Consider the following 15,559-nt stretch of genomic DNA (forward strand, 5'->3'; position numbering starts at 1 on the left):
ATGTCATGGATTCGGACAGGCCAATCACAATTGTTTACCCACATGAGTGGGGACGCTGTTATTGGTCGACATCGACTAAGACGTGGCTCCGGTGGAGAGAGCCAGGAGGGATCATCACATTGACTTATTCAAATAGCTTTTTTGCTTGTCTAGCCGCAGACTGACCTAATAACTCAGAAGTCATGAGGATTGAAGTACCTTAGTTGTTGCATTAATGAACGTAGTCATGCACGAGATGTAACATGTGCTAAATACAGGTTTGGGAGCGTTTCTATTACCTCTCAACGGCGAGCTGGTAGCTCATAGCTAACGGTGCTAGTAACGGCGAAAGTGCTGACAGAGATAACAGTGTTTACCTGAAGACGGGGCCGGAAGGTGGTTGCTACGCTTCCGCGACGGTGCCGTCGGTTAGGATGGCGTTATCAATTGTAACCGCTGTATAAGAGCAGTGCAGAGCGGCGATGATGAGCTAACATGCACTAAAATCACGAGGGCGATGTCAACAAAGCACGGAGAAGCTCAGATTACAACACACACACACTCAGAGGGAGAGAGACTTCATTCTCTGCTCAGGTAGACATTACTCCTCTATATCTTTACATCAACAATAGTTGTTGTCTGCTATATTAATGCTCTGGATATCGTATAGAGAACCTTTAAATCGTGTACATTCCTGATAGTTAATGAAGTACTACATTAATGAATTAATGCATGGATTTGTGATAATTAATGTAGGCTACCCTTACCATAAAGTGTTACCAATAAGGACATAAACCTGAATGCCTAAATAGCACCTCTAAGCAGATTTATATTCATCTGGAAAATGACCAAGTTATTTCATATGCCATCCATGTTGCCAGGTTGTCTTCAAACTCACGCCTGTATATATGAGATGCTGTGTTATCATGTCACTGCAACATCAAAGATAAACCACAAACAGTCTGTGTGTTTTGGTCAAGGCCAGCCTGAACACCAGCCAGTAACAGATGGTGCTGTCATGGTACAAACAACAGGAGTAGAGCATGGAAAGGGCTTTTCCTTTTCTATACCATCTTTTGCCCGTACAGCTCCGAGCTCCTTCATTAAAACAGACCAGCCAGCCAAGCAATACAACTGCTCAAATATATGCCGCTGAACCTCCATGCATTATGCATGTGGTGCTGCGAAGAGGTAGAAAAGCAAAGTTCCTGTTTTCAACCTCATGTATGAACAATATGCTGACAAAAATATGTGAGAAAGCGCCTTCAGTTAGTAACCTCTAAAAGCCATAACGCCACTGAGTGTGTGCTCCACTGTAACCATGGCTCATTTGTTGATGCCAGAGTAGATAATTATGGTACCTGCCTACACTTATGAGCTATCAGGTCCATCATCATAATGTATGCTGTAGTCAAGCTTAAAAATAGCCTGAATTACCTGTCACAAAGATGATAGATGTGTGCAAAATGAAACTACTGTAGCAAGGTGAGAGTGTAACTATTATATATTCAATGTGTAATTATAATTTGTTATGCTATAAGTGAAGTAAAGAGAGCATATATGCTAAATAAATCAAATAGCAAACTGTATTTTTATGATGGCTCTACTGAATTTCAACTTTCTGTGAAAAATTAACATTGACATTATGTTCTGTGTGTGAGTGGGATGAAATGTCCTGTGTGTTGTCCATGAGTGGGATAATTTGCACTGTGCATCATCGACACATATGTATGAGTGGGATACTACTTTATATAGGCTACTGTGTGTGTGAGTGAGATTAACATTAAGACTTGTTTATCATCCAGCTCCAGTCCCTGAATGCTCCGTCTCATGATCTCAAAAGCCAAAACAACAAACCAAAAGTTTACCTTCAAGTGAGAGGAAAGGAAGTAGACGAGCAGACAGAGTTTATCGTCATGGGCTCGGTTAACCCCACTGGGCTACTCTTAAATGTAGGCTGAGACACTACCTGAGGCTCTGCCTTTCATCCCACCCCACTCTCTCTTCTTCCTGTAGCTCTGCCGCTTTCTCTCGTGCCTCATCTTCTCTCTCTCTCTCACACTCATTTTTACTGCCTTCCTTTAGCTCAATCTGTTTGGGAGTGGGCACAAAGCATTATCTCTCTTAATTGCAACAGCCAGCCAAGAAAACACACAAGCACTAATGAAACAATGCAGACACACACACAACACAGAATGAGGCAGAAAACAAGATAATTAAAAAGTAGAATGAAGGAAAAATATCAGGGATAAATGATCTGTTGATATTTATAACTCAGAATTAGGGCTGTTTGAAAAGTTTCAACATAACAACCCATAAATAATATATTTTGAATGCCTTGCTTTGAGAAATTGAAACTTTCCTTTTCCATTTAACAAAAGAAGCCAACGTTCTCTAATGTCAAATGTCGTCTAAACACAATCAATCGTATCTTATTATACACTTTACAGTTTATTAGGTCCACCCATAGACTGTATATATAGATGGACAACACGTCTCCACTTCCTCCCACTGTACAAAAGTGAAGCCAAAATACCCCGGTTACAGGAGGTGCCATATTGAAATTTTTATGTCATTTGGAGCCAGAGTCTACGCAGTAGTGATCGGGAGGGTTGGAGCCGCAATATCAAGGTCCCGAGCCAATCACGAAGCCGCAGCTTGTTAGCGTGAGCCACCTAGCTGCTGCGTTAGCACCATGGTAGCTGTTTGGCTAGAAAGACACAACAACTAACCATAATATCTCTATAACTACATTTATGATCAAATTGACACATGTTCTATTACACAGACTCGTGACGGTTATGGAAAGTTAAAGTTACATCTCTGCTTTCGTACAATTCCCGAGCCGCCGATACCACGGCTCCAGCTCCCCCTAATCACTACTGCGCAAACTCTGACTCCAAATGACGTCAACATATCCGGGATATTGTGGCTTCACTTTTGTACAGTGGGAGGAAGTGGAGACACGTCGTCAATCTTTATAGTCTATGGCTAATACACACTCATAAACAGGTAAATTCACACACATGAAACAGAAATTAGGTAAAAAAACAACAATTCTGTGACACGCACAAGACTGTAAACATGCTAAGCTCTTAAAACGCAACAGTAAACACATGTTCTCTCTCATAAACACATACACTCTGCATGGAGGCCGACAGTCGGAGTGAGGGAGGCTTTATTCTGGTTCATATACAGAATATCCTGCTGTTTATTCCCTGCACAGTCGGAGCAACGGTGAAGACTCAGACTAATCCCCCTGTGATCAGATGAGATGAAAACCGCTAAAATGAAGCACGGCAGGAGGGACTAAAGGGTCTGTACAGAGTGTACATCAGGGAGGAGGAGGAGGAGAGGAGAGGAGAGGAGAGGAGAGGAGAGGAGAGGTAAACTACAGAGGAGAGGAGAGGACAGGACAGGAGAGGAGAGGACAGGAGAGGAGAGGAGAGGAGAGGTAACCTACCAAGGAGAGGAGAGGAGAGGAGAGGAGAGGAGAGGTAACCTACCAAGGAGAGGAGAGGGGTGAATGAGGTTAAGAGGCAGAAATGACTAGAGTCACAGGGAAGAGCTGACGGAAAACAGAAACAATGAAAATGTAAGCGAGGAGAGGAAAAGATGGAGGAAAGATAGGTGACGTTAGGGACAGAAAAATAAAGGAAGAGAAAGGGTGGATGACAGAGAAAGAGGTGAAGAGGAAGGGAGAAGAAGACTGAGGATTTGTGCCAAGCAGACAGCACTGCCCACTGTTGGATCTCCGCTACACAAGCGCTCCCTGGACACTGATAATAATACCTTCACTTCATAATGCTATCTCTGGCACACAGGCTAGTGGCCAAGCACACACATACCTTCCAGTGTGTGGGTGTGTGTGTGAGGGTGTGTGTGGGTGTGTGTGTGTGGGTATGCATGTGTGAAAGAGTGAGCCATAATCTAAATCCTTGTGCATGTGCATTACTACAATAAAGCTCAACAAGGATATAAATAAATACACATCCTGCACAGACATACATAAGCAAACATATTATCAAACCTTCATGGACTTTAGAAGCTCAAATACAAATCATAAAAGCATACTGTATGCACCTTACGTTAACACATATGCATGTAAAGACATCAAAACACAAACACACACACACACCATATTGCTGGAGCTAAATGGAGACAGGGAGACAACAGTGAGACAGCATGATAGCTGGCAGGGACAACGGAAACATCATGGAAAAACACAACAACCTCCTCCGATGAATCCACACACACACCAACAGCAGCAGGGCACCACACCGGTCACAAAGATTTGCATGGAGACAGATGGTTGCCGTTTACCTTTTTGTGCGTCGAAACATGTTGTTAGCAGCAGTGGCTGTGTTGGCAGATGATCATGAGAGCAGCTGAGCCTCACACACACACAGTAATGAACACACACACAGAGGCAGTCAAGAGGCAGCGATTACGCTCCACGCCGGCATGTCAGCCTCCTCTGGCCAGTTGAACACACACTCACCGCTGTCTCGCCGTGACTCTGTACACGTGCGTGTGCGTGCAAGAGTGGATTCAAGAGAGAGAAGAAAATGATTAGAAAGATTTGGAAATGTCAGCCATGTCACAGACGGAGGAAACAAGAGGATTAAAGACAGAGAGAAAGAGAAAGAGAGAGAGAGAGGAAGGTAGAAGAAGAGATGGAGAGAGGGGACAGGCTGCCGAGCATCCCTGTCAGGAGGAGAGAGGATTGTGGGGCTGCTCTCAAGGGTATCGTGCCAAGCCAGAAAGTGTAGAGCGACAGAGCGATGGGGGAGGGTGGTAGAGAGAGAGAGAGAGAGAGAGAGAGAGAGAGAGAGAGAGAAAGGGGAGCGGGGGTCAGTGCAGGTATGAATGAGAGAAACAGTGAGAGAGTGAGAGAGAGAGAGAGAGAGAAAGCCAATCAGAGGTGGAGAGACATGAGAGTGTGAATGACAACACAGGAAGACAGAGGGAGGGATGGACACTGCAAGTTGGTTATCACATGCGAGTAGGGGCTGGGCGATACGGAGAAAATTAAATATCACTATATTTTCGACCGAATACGATCAATTATAGATATTGATATTGATATTGATATTGATATTGATATTGCGACGATATTATAGGATTGCTTTTACAAGAGATTTACACAATGACATTTTTGATAAATGATCAGCAGTAATGTGGATATAATGACTAAGTGGGTAAAGGCCTATAATAGAACAGCTAGTCTGGTATCAGACAATGACATCACTTTACTATAACCCAGCCTTTAAAACCAGGAAAAGACAACACTTGTGCCATATTACAATATCCAAAATCTAAGACGGTATCAAGTCTCATATTGCGGTATAATATCGGTATATTGCCCAGGCCTACATGTGAGTGTGTGTTTTCGTGTATGTTACATACACATACAGTACATAAACAAAAAAACAGGTCGTTAAAGGTTAAGGATGGTGATATTCTATATTTTTCTCACTGAAAACAAATCCCATGAAAAGCCCAAAGCGAACAATGAATTTATCCTACTAACAATATAGTTTATTCCTCAATGCCACAGACCTCCATTGTTGTCCATAAGCTAATAAAGGATGAGGCTGGTGAAATTATATGTTTTTGTTATTGTCAAGCCCCACAATGTTGCACTGGCTGACATGTTCCTTCATGACAATGAACACAAGAACTGTAGTTTATTTTGAGTCAATCCCACAGTCTCTGTTCTTTGTCTGTAAATATTCACTAGAGCCACAAATGTGTATTAATCCACAGCTGAAAATAGACCCCAAAAAATGCACTATTTGCTCCTGTTTAAAGGTACAGTGTGTAGGATTTGAAGTCATCTAGTGGTGTGGTTGCAGATTGCAACCAACTGAGTACCCCTCCGATCACTCCTCCCTTTCCGAGACTGTGGTAACGTGAGCCGCAGAGTGCAAAACCGTGGTAACGCAGATCAACTCGCTCAGAGGCCATCCTGATCATAACACTACTTTAGGCTGGTGGTACCACGGTTTTGCACTCTGCGGCTCATGTTACCTCAGTCTCACAAGCGTGTCTGAGAACTACGGTGGCCTTCAGGTAACGTAAAATTGCGAAAGGCGCTCACTAGAGTCAGTGTTTGGTTTGTCTGTTCTGGGCTACTGTGGAAACATGGCGGAGCAGCATGGTGGACTCTGTGAAGAGGACCCGCTCCCCATGTAGATATGAAGGACTCATTCTAAAGTAACGAAAACACAACGATTCTTAGTCTTTAGGTGATTATACACTAATGAAAACATAGTTATTGAATATTATTTTCCATTTCTGCCAATAGATAGTAATGTTTGCTCAGAACTACAGTGCTTAAGAAATTACTGAGACTTTTTAAAATGAAACTACATATTTGCGATGCGTTTTTAAAGATTTACATCTTAGGGCTGAGCGCCACAGACATGGTGGGAAATAAGAAAGTATTGACAGATGTATTAACACACTGTTGGTTTGGGGGTTTTCATGGGGTTTGATCGCGAAAAGAATATATAAAATTACAGAAAGCATCCTTTAAAATGCACATAGAGACACAGACAGACACTGTTCTGTTTTTTTCTATGTAAAACGCCATATTGGATGAGCTCTGGCATCGTCCATTTGTCCTAGATATCACAGGAGCTGCTCTGCAATGCCCAGCCAAGAGAGATGTCATTTCTGTGTGTGTCTGTGCGTGCATGCATGTGTGTACGCCCCTCCATCCCTCCCTTTGAAACAAATCCACCAAATGTTAAAGCTGACGTGGGGTGACAGTTGCACAGTAGTGCTGAGGGGAGTAATTCAATAATGGATGCCGTCTCTAATGTGGGAGTCTGGATGGATAAAATATACATGGGCGAGGAGAGACAGAGGGGGGAGGAGGAGGAGGAGGAGGGGAGGCAGCAGGAGGAGGAGGGGGGGTGGTGATATCACTGAAACACAGTGGGGGGTCACAGACAGGGATGGGCAGCATGATATCATAAAGACATGGTGTGCTTTTTGTGTGTAATGTTGTTTTTTTTCTCCGTCTCTTCTGAAGCTTATTTAACCTCTCAGGATTTCAGTATCCTGTTTGTCCTTCAGGTCACTTTATTCTCATTCTCAATAAACGCCCAGTCATTACGCCCACAGTATAATACTCCAGCTCCACCCACAGGAGGATGTGTGTAGAAAAATCCAACAGAGGTGGGGCTATAGGGAGCTGAGAAGGCTGATCTGAGCCTCCAGCTCTAGTGTCTCCTTCATGTCACGCTGTGACATCTGCCCCCCCGCCACACAGAGGTCAGAGGTCAGGGACAAAACACACCTGATGACAGCAGTCCGGGACACACATGCACGCCGCACACCAGATCACTGACACACACACACAAAAGCATGTGGCCGCACCGAGTAAGGCAGTAAATTGTAATAACACGGATACACATTAAATACCCCAGGCATGTATAAGCTAGCATCATCAGGCTATCGCTGCCAGACAGTAACTCTGCAGAGGAAAATGCACAAAGAATATTAAATAGACAACTACACACACACACACACAAATAAAAAATTAAGGTAAATAAAAAACGCAGCTCAATACAGGGAATTAAATCCATGCTTCACATTTACTACTTGCTGAACTGCCTGAACCCTCAGTGCAACAATAACAGTTTACATGATAAACAGACGTATGACGGAGTTACGCGATTCACATTCTGCTCACGCAGAACAAAAGTGGCAGAGCCGAAAGTAGAATGGGAGGAAAAAGTATGGCTAAAGCAATTTCAGAAAGATTTCAAGGATTACAACACTCGAAATGATGGCGGTAAAGTGTAAGCATTTTGTGGAAAATTACACCCCCCTCTATGTTCAAAGGCATTTTCAGACGGCCTTTTGAGCTGACATAAGACACTTTTCCAAATTGTGCCTGATTTGTGAAGTGCTTTTTAGCAGCAGCAGCCAGCTACGGCTTCCCAAATCCAACTTTAAGCGTAAATGAGAAAATTTGCCGTTAATCTCAGTAAAAGAGAGGATATATTGTCAGTAATTAAGATGAATAGCAAAAGAAACGCTGCCAGAGACAAACACAAACTAATGTCACCTCAGCCTCTATGTAAAAACAATCAGTCTGTATTCTTCAGCCATATTTGTGAGTAAAGTAGCGACAAACACAGTGTGCAAAAGAGAGTGGTGAGTTTCATTTCAGCACCATGGACAGAGACTCACATCCTCTATAATGAGAGCATCAGCTGCATCAAAAGCTCCAAATTTCACATTTTCCCTGCCGTAACTGTTAAGTGTAACAGTTTCACATGCACCACAAATTAAGGTGCTTTAATCAGTTTTGTCAAACCTCTCGGGATCGTTCAATCCCACTCTTTTCGAAATGGCACAGAAAACGCGACTCCAGAGGTTTCTAATTCAGTCGCTAAATGTAATCCATCTCTGTGGAGAGGCCAACTGTATCTCTCTCTTTCTCTGAGAAGCCAAGCTGCCTGTTTTTATCTGACTTTAATGTTGACATTTTGAAGGTATTTCCATTAATCGTTTCATTCGAGAGCACGATGAGAGCTGAAATGACCAATGAGAGGATCTCTTCCTCAAACAATGGGCTACAACTTGAGCCCTGTGCTTTGCCTACATTTGTTTAAATTATGCTGATTTAGCTATTAGCAGTTCCTGTTTGCAATGTATCCATGAACGTACAGACAACTATCACTTGATTACTTTATTACTGAAGAAAACTTAACAACATGATGTTTCTCAGGCAAGTTCTGCAGACATAAGAAGTGTCTTCTTTCCATGACTTCCAAGCTGATTTATGGACGTTTATTCGCAATGACATCATACGGGAATAATGATATCCTCAGGAAGTGTAATCTAACTATAAAGAGAGGAATCTCTGTCTGTCTGTCTTTCTGTATGTCCTTCGCATATCTCGAAAACTGCACATCAGATCAACTTCAGTTGACAAGTCATCAAGTTGACATCTTCCAAAGTTGCAGTCTGTGTAGGACCAATCTTTGTGCTACTGTCCCTTTGCTGGAGTTCAGCAAGCAAACACTGTCGACGAAAGCACAAAGTGTGAATTTGGTACTGAAAAGACCTGAGACTGCTGAAGTCTCAAATTAGCTTCAACTAAACTTTAGAAGTAATTTTCACACAGTACAAGAGCTGTGAACTTATGTTGAAATCACTCAAAGAAGGGATCTCTGTGACACCAGTAAGGACAGGACCGGAGGAATGATTACAGGAACCAATCATGCTTTCGATGTACATACAGGCATGCGATTACTGTATTCTGATATCTTTGATAAAGCATAAATGTCGTTCACTATCTGCACTCAACATCATGTACTGCTCTATTCTCCTTTCTCAACCTCTCCGCCTCCCCACGACCACGCAGGGCATTGAGGTCACAGCACGGCTCTCCCGCTGCAGAACTTTCATTGCACAGCTCACTGGTGCAACAGATTGGGCCGACAGAGACGCTCTGAGAGTGAAAGGGCTCATGCAGAGCTGGAACATGCTGCAGTCTGAAGGCAAAATACCATCATTTCACCATGACTTCCTTTAACAAAGCTGGAAGGACTCTAAGCACTAAAAAATGTTATTCCTTCTTGGTTTGTGTTTGTTTTTCAGCTCAGAAAACATGCAGCCATACAAGTAGAAAAGCAGTAAAACGGAAATTTATTCTGGTATATTAAGTCACAACACAATAAAATGCCTCATAAAATCCTTATATGTTGATAATATCTCAGTTTTCCAGAGAATTAATCACATTTCCCTCTCTGGGAAACAATAAAATGCCAGAAAATCCATTGGAAACCCAAAGATTAATAAAAACTCACATAAATAACAGTCACACATCTAACACAGCAAACAAACTAATTCGGAGATGGGTGCACACATAAACCAGAGACAGTATCTCAACAACATATAATATCTTTCCAGAGATAAATACAGAGAAACAAACATGTGAACTTACCTGCTACTTTTCCGCGGCAGAGGTAAATCCTTCTGGTTAGAAAGAGAAAGCAAGAGAGAAAAAGAAAAGAGGGGGAGAGCAGATATTAATAAATTAGCCTGATGATTAGATGAGTTTTACACACCATGCAATCACTGTTTATAGGACTGTGGAGACGATTATAATATACGGAAACTGTGGTGAGGAAATATGAATTAGCATAATAATAAAGTTCAATTAAAGACTGAAACAAATTAAACTAATTATACTGATGTCTGATACGTTACTTAATGAAAAAAAACATTATAATGACTCGTCTTTTTGTCTTATCTATTTTATTTTAAATGTGTTTTCTAGTTTTATCTCCTCATATTCATGATGCTTCCCCATATAGCACTTGTTTTTTAGCATATAGACAGGCCGTGTATGAATCAAATGCATTCAAGGTCAAACCTTGCATACCCCCGAGCATAAATGGATTTCATAACTTATTACAATAGAAATGTATTATTTTTCAAACGCTTGATGCGAGAGGAACCGAGATTCAGATTGGATATTTGAGATGAAACCCAGAGTGTGACGGACATCTCAAGGACATATTATTTCTCCAAGAAAGTTGTCTTAACCCAGTGGTGCCCTGTTTTTTTTGGCTTAAATGACCCATTGAAATAAAGCAATATGTACTTGTGCCCCCTTGTCACAGATCATTGTCTTAGAGGTGAAAGTATCCAGTATTTCATACATAATAAAAAAAGGTAAACATATAGGAAAGTCAGAAAAAATAACAGAATTTTCTGCAACTTCATCTTGGGAACCGCAGCCTTAACTTCTCCTAAATGTTTACATTCATGGCAACACGGCCTACAATGTCTAATATTACACTTTTTTGATATTTACTTCCTAAATAATTGCTGCTAGACATTTAAACCTTGACTGATTTATTTGCAAAAGACCCAACAGTAAGTTAGGAAACATTTGGTCATGCAATCTTTTCAAGTGGCATTATGCCAAGTACCAATTTATCTCCACATCATATGAAACTTAAGTTAATTTTCCTCTGTTAAACCATGTGCCACTTTGCTTGGAGCGCACTAATAATCATGCATCTTACAGTTAAAGTTTTGCATTGTCATTAGCATTTAATGCTGACATCCCACACAGAAAATAAGGCTCTGCAAAAACCTGAAAGAAGGTACAACTTGTAAATCACAATCTCAAAATATAACTGAAACTTGTCTGAACACTGACACCTTCCAAAGAACGCAGAACAAGAAATCCCCGACAAACACTGTGTTTTAGAAAAAGTATAACACTGTTTGAAATACGATAGTCAACCTTTCTGATAGTAAAATTGTTCAAATAGTCGTGTGCTGGGATTCGTCTATAGCCAGTTTTGTAATTTCTCTGTTAATGTCTTGTGTAAGTGAAGCGTAGTTTGAAAAATGATCCCTCCTAAGTGCTCAGAGACTTCAGAGCTTCAGGAACCGCCAGGTTTAGTGGAGCCAAAGTCGATTTAAAAGATGTTGCTGCTATATTTATGACATTGGGACACAACAGCAAGGACTCTGATGTGATTAGGATCTACTGGGAGGAATCTGTGTGCTGCTTGTTGCCCATCTATTCCCAATTTGATTCCATTTAACACTCGGTGAAGGTAAGATCAGGTTACCGTCAATTTCTATTGTCAGCCTGTGCTGCGCTGCTTATCATGCTATTTTCTACAGCCCAGCGGCTCCACTAAAAAGATGTTATCATTTGTTTCTTTTCACTCGCTGGGAGGGCTTAATGACATAGAGCCATGTCGGTGAAAATAATGTTGGATATAAACAAAACGTGAGAGGAAAATAAGAGGAAGAATAAAAGACTGTAATTGGTTTTCCATGCAGAGAAGGATTTCATCCTGTTAGACGAGGGCAATCCTGAAATGTCTCTCTCTCTCTCTCACACACACACACAGTCTATCTCTTTGTCTTTGTATAAGCAAACAAGCATTACGAAACCCAAACAAAGCCGAGCTGATGAAACATGACTTGACAGCTGGAGCTCTCATCTCCAAACAATCTGAAAACAAGCTTACTATATCCAAACTCGCCCGATTTACTTTCCAGCACAGTGAGGCATTAATACTTACACTTAATAAAAAAACTATGATGAGCCAACGAGCAGAAGAAAGGCAGAAAAGACGCACTGTAATAAGTCAGAACCAGTTTTCCAAAGGCATGTTGAAGAAATCATAATTATCCCTCTTGGGGATAGAACAAGTGCAGTATAAGTGCAATCACATGAACAGAGAAACTTGGCAAATGCTACTCTGCACGGACTGGCTTATTAAAGGAGTAGTTCTATATTTGGGAAATATTATTAGCTTCCTTTTGGAGAGAGTTAGATAAGAAGATTGCTACCACTCTCATGTCTGTGTGTAAAGTACGGAGCTCAAGCCAGGCGCTGATTAGCTTAGCTTAGCTGGCCTGGCTCTAAATGTTCAAAATACTTGCTGATTAACATGTATTTTGTTTGTTTAATCTCAACACAAACAGAGATGTAAAACCATCAATGTATGGTTTTGGAAGGGGTTATGTGCTGTTACTACTTCTCAGAGGAGGGACCATAAGTCATTGTTTTGCAAGTCACAAGTAAGTCTCAAGTCTTTGTACTCGTGAGTCAAGTGCCAAATCCTAAACTTTGAGTTTTGATTTCTAAACAAGTCATAATGCGCTCGTTACCAAATGTAATGCCATTTGCTTCTCCATCTGTAATTTTCACACATTTTGCATACTTCAATTGTTTTTTTGTTGACCACCGCATAGTTTTTGTACACAAACAAAATCATCTTTGGTATCATTTTTTTCCAACTGGCGCTCAGTAAGGTGACGTCAGTTCCGAGTCCACACCTCTGCTATTTCTCAATACATTTTTTTATACATTTTTTCTGGTTGCCTGGCGTTCTCACGGTGATAGTTATGACTACTTAACATCCCCTAAAACTACAATCTGTTGCGTTTACATTTCTGTTTTGTGGACAAATTAAACCAACGAGATATAATGTGTTAATTAGTGAGCTTTAGAGGCATATTTTTGTTATCTTTGGGAAGAGAAAGGCTAGCTTTTCCCCCCTGCTTTCAGTCTTTAAGCGAAGCTAAGCTAACTGGCTGCTGTCTGTATCTTCATATTTAATATACAGACATGAGAGTGGAATTGATCTTCTCATTCATCTCTCTTAAAGAAAGCAAAGAAGCGTACATTCACCTATATGACGGTGGCTATGCAGTATTTCTCAGACAGAGGAGAATGATCCCTTTTTTTCCAGTGGGAGTGACATCACCCGTCATAGTAAGCTCTTTCTGGGACAGCTAATGAGTTACATCATCAAGAGGAAGTGAGCTCGTCCAGGGTTACTCAGAGAGAGCCCCGCAGGAGTCTCATATACGTCTATGTGTGTGTGTGTGTGTGTGTGTGGGGAGGGGGGGTGATAGGGGTGGCTAATGGATAAAACCCCAACACCTGCTCCCTCTCACTGTCTCTGTCCAACAGATGGCTGCGTGTTGTTGCCATGTTACTGGTTACTCCAGCATTTCTTTGAACAATATTCTCAATTTCAAGTGACCATGACAACCTCTGAAACTTCTCCATGATATCCACTGTGCTTCAGAAACAGGCAATGAAAAAAAATAACCTAGATATGCATTAGAACATCCAAGGATATTTTCAGACAGTATAAAGTCACTTGATAGATCAGAGAAGAAGAGTGCAGTTCAAAGATCACATCTTTACTTAGGCAACTTGTCATTGTAATCCAAATAAGGCGGCCAAACCTCTTAAGAACATGCTATATTCTTTTATGAGACTGAAGGTGATCTTTTCAAGGGTGACACAGCTCTTCATTTCTAATAAAAAGAGAGATCATTCCTGTTATTTTTTGGCAGTGCGTTATTGTTATCATGCCAGAAATAAAGGACTGTAGGAGGATGTAAAAGAGCCCTCCCCAATTCCAAATCTGAAACACATTCATGCAGCTTCTGCAGTGTGAAATAGTGTTGCTCGACACAAGTCTGACCTAAGTCTGATTCCCATCCCTCACGAGATTTATAAAGGCCAATTGTTGGACTTCCATTCATCCGTAAAGAGCACAATCTTGCAATAAATGTGTGAACACATCCCTCGTGAAGCAAACTGATGTTTTATTTATCAAGCATTGGTGCCAAATGCAAGTCACGACTTTTCAAATGTGGGTGACTTTTAAACCACGGAGTGCAGCTACAATCCATTTAAACTGTGTAATCACATTTGTATTTAATCTAATTATTTATATTCATACTAGGGTTGTTAACCGATTAAAATATTTAATCGTGATTAAATCGCATGATTGTCCATACTTAATTGCAAATTAATCACATTTTTTTTTATCTGTTCAAAGTATTTAACACTCTTATCAACATGGGAGTGGACAAATATGCTTGCTTTATACAAACATATGTATATATTTATTATTAGAAATCAATTAACAACACAAAACAATGACAGATATTGTCCAGAAACCCTCACGGGTAATGCATAGAGGAGTAAAGAAACAAGAAAGTATTCACTTTTAAGAAGCTGGAATCAGAGAATTTAGACTTTTTTTCTTTAATAAAAAATACTCAAACCGATTAATCAATTATCAAAATAGTTGGCGTTTAATTTAATAGATGATAACTAATCGATTCATCAGTTAATTGTTGCAGCTCTAGGTCGGATGTGACAAAGTTGCACTAGGAGGATGCAAAAAGCAAATATTTTATCTCAAAGCGGCATAGATAAAAGTGGTTTTGCAGACATAATGAAGCCTAGACGGACTCACAGATGTCTGAACATACAAACAAACACCTTCTTAGCACATTTAATTGATTATATACAACCTCCATGCTTCAAGTAACTGCAAATTATTCACATTCTCTTTCAGCCGCTACGTTTTATTGTGAAAGGGACGTTCAAAAGTGAAGAAAGGGTGTCACATGGTTTTTCCATGTTTTTTTTCGAAGGCCAACTGGAAACCAAAGAAAAGAAAAATGTTAATATGCTGCTGCTCTGGGCAAAGTCACAAGGCTTCTGTTCTGTTTCTACTGCCAAGACTGACAGCAGATTGCGAGGCAAATGTCGCACTGTGTATTATTCCGTTTAATAGTTTTACTTAAAAGCTTTATGATCACCAGTCATTACACTGAGGTCTGAAATAATGTCTCATTGAACAACTTTACTTTCTTGTCACACTGGATCTGGTTTAAACTTTAATAAGACGTGCTATTTCTTTCCTTACTTCCATCCATTTCTGTCTGTTTTGGAGATTACGTTGGACTCAAGCTTTTGTGCTTTATAGGCGTCTGGCATGATAATTCAAGCCCAGTTAAAGTAGTTCAAATATTTGAAGGTATTCCCAAATATATTCTGGCCCAGATCTGTTGCTTTGATGTACACTTTGCTCTCGCAGTACAAAACCTACCCTTTCTGAATAATACTGACATCAGAAGGACGCGGTGAGGCAGAACAAAGCAGTGGGCATGGCAGTGAGTGACAGGACTTGGCACGGAGAGCTGGATCTTCTGCAGTGATCACACTCTTATCCCTTGTGCTTAGCATATTGGAAATGGGCACACA

At 40.9% G+C, this 15,559-nt stretch overlaps 1 protein-coding gene across 3 annotated transcripts in view; it reads right to left on the bottom strand.

Moving 5' to 3' along the window:
* The window catches only part of mast1a (microtubule associated serine/threonine kinase 1a), a 71,608-nt gene that overhangs the window by 48,529 nt on the left and 7,520 nt on the right, over positions 1 to 15,559 (bottom strand). The window contains exon 2 of one of the 3 annotated variants that reach the window (XM_037763808.1): positions 9,950 to 9,978. In XM_037763808.1, coding sequence (XP_037619736.1) covers positions 9,950 to 9,978 — 29 coding nt within the window. Of the gene's footprint in view, positions 1 to 4,302; positions 4,811 to 9,949; positions 9,982 to 15,559 lie in introns of those variants that run through there. The other 2 variants (XM_037763807.1, XM_037763809.1) reach the window with 2 other exon arrangements.

Source organism: Sebastes umbrosus, chromosome 3 (genome assembly GCF_015220745.1).
Source record: "Sebastes umbrosus isolate fSebUmb1 chromosome 3, fSebUmb1.pri, whole genome shotgun sequence".
Classification (NCBI taxonomy): Eukaryota; Metazoa; Chordata; class Actinopteri; order Perciformes; family Sebastidae; genus Sebastes; species Sebastes umbrosus.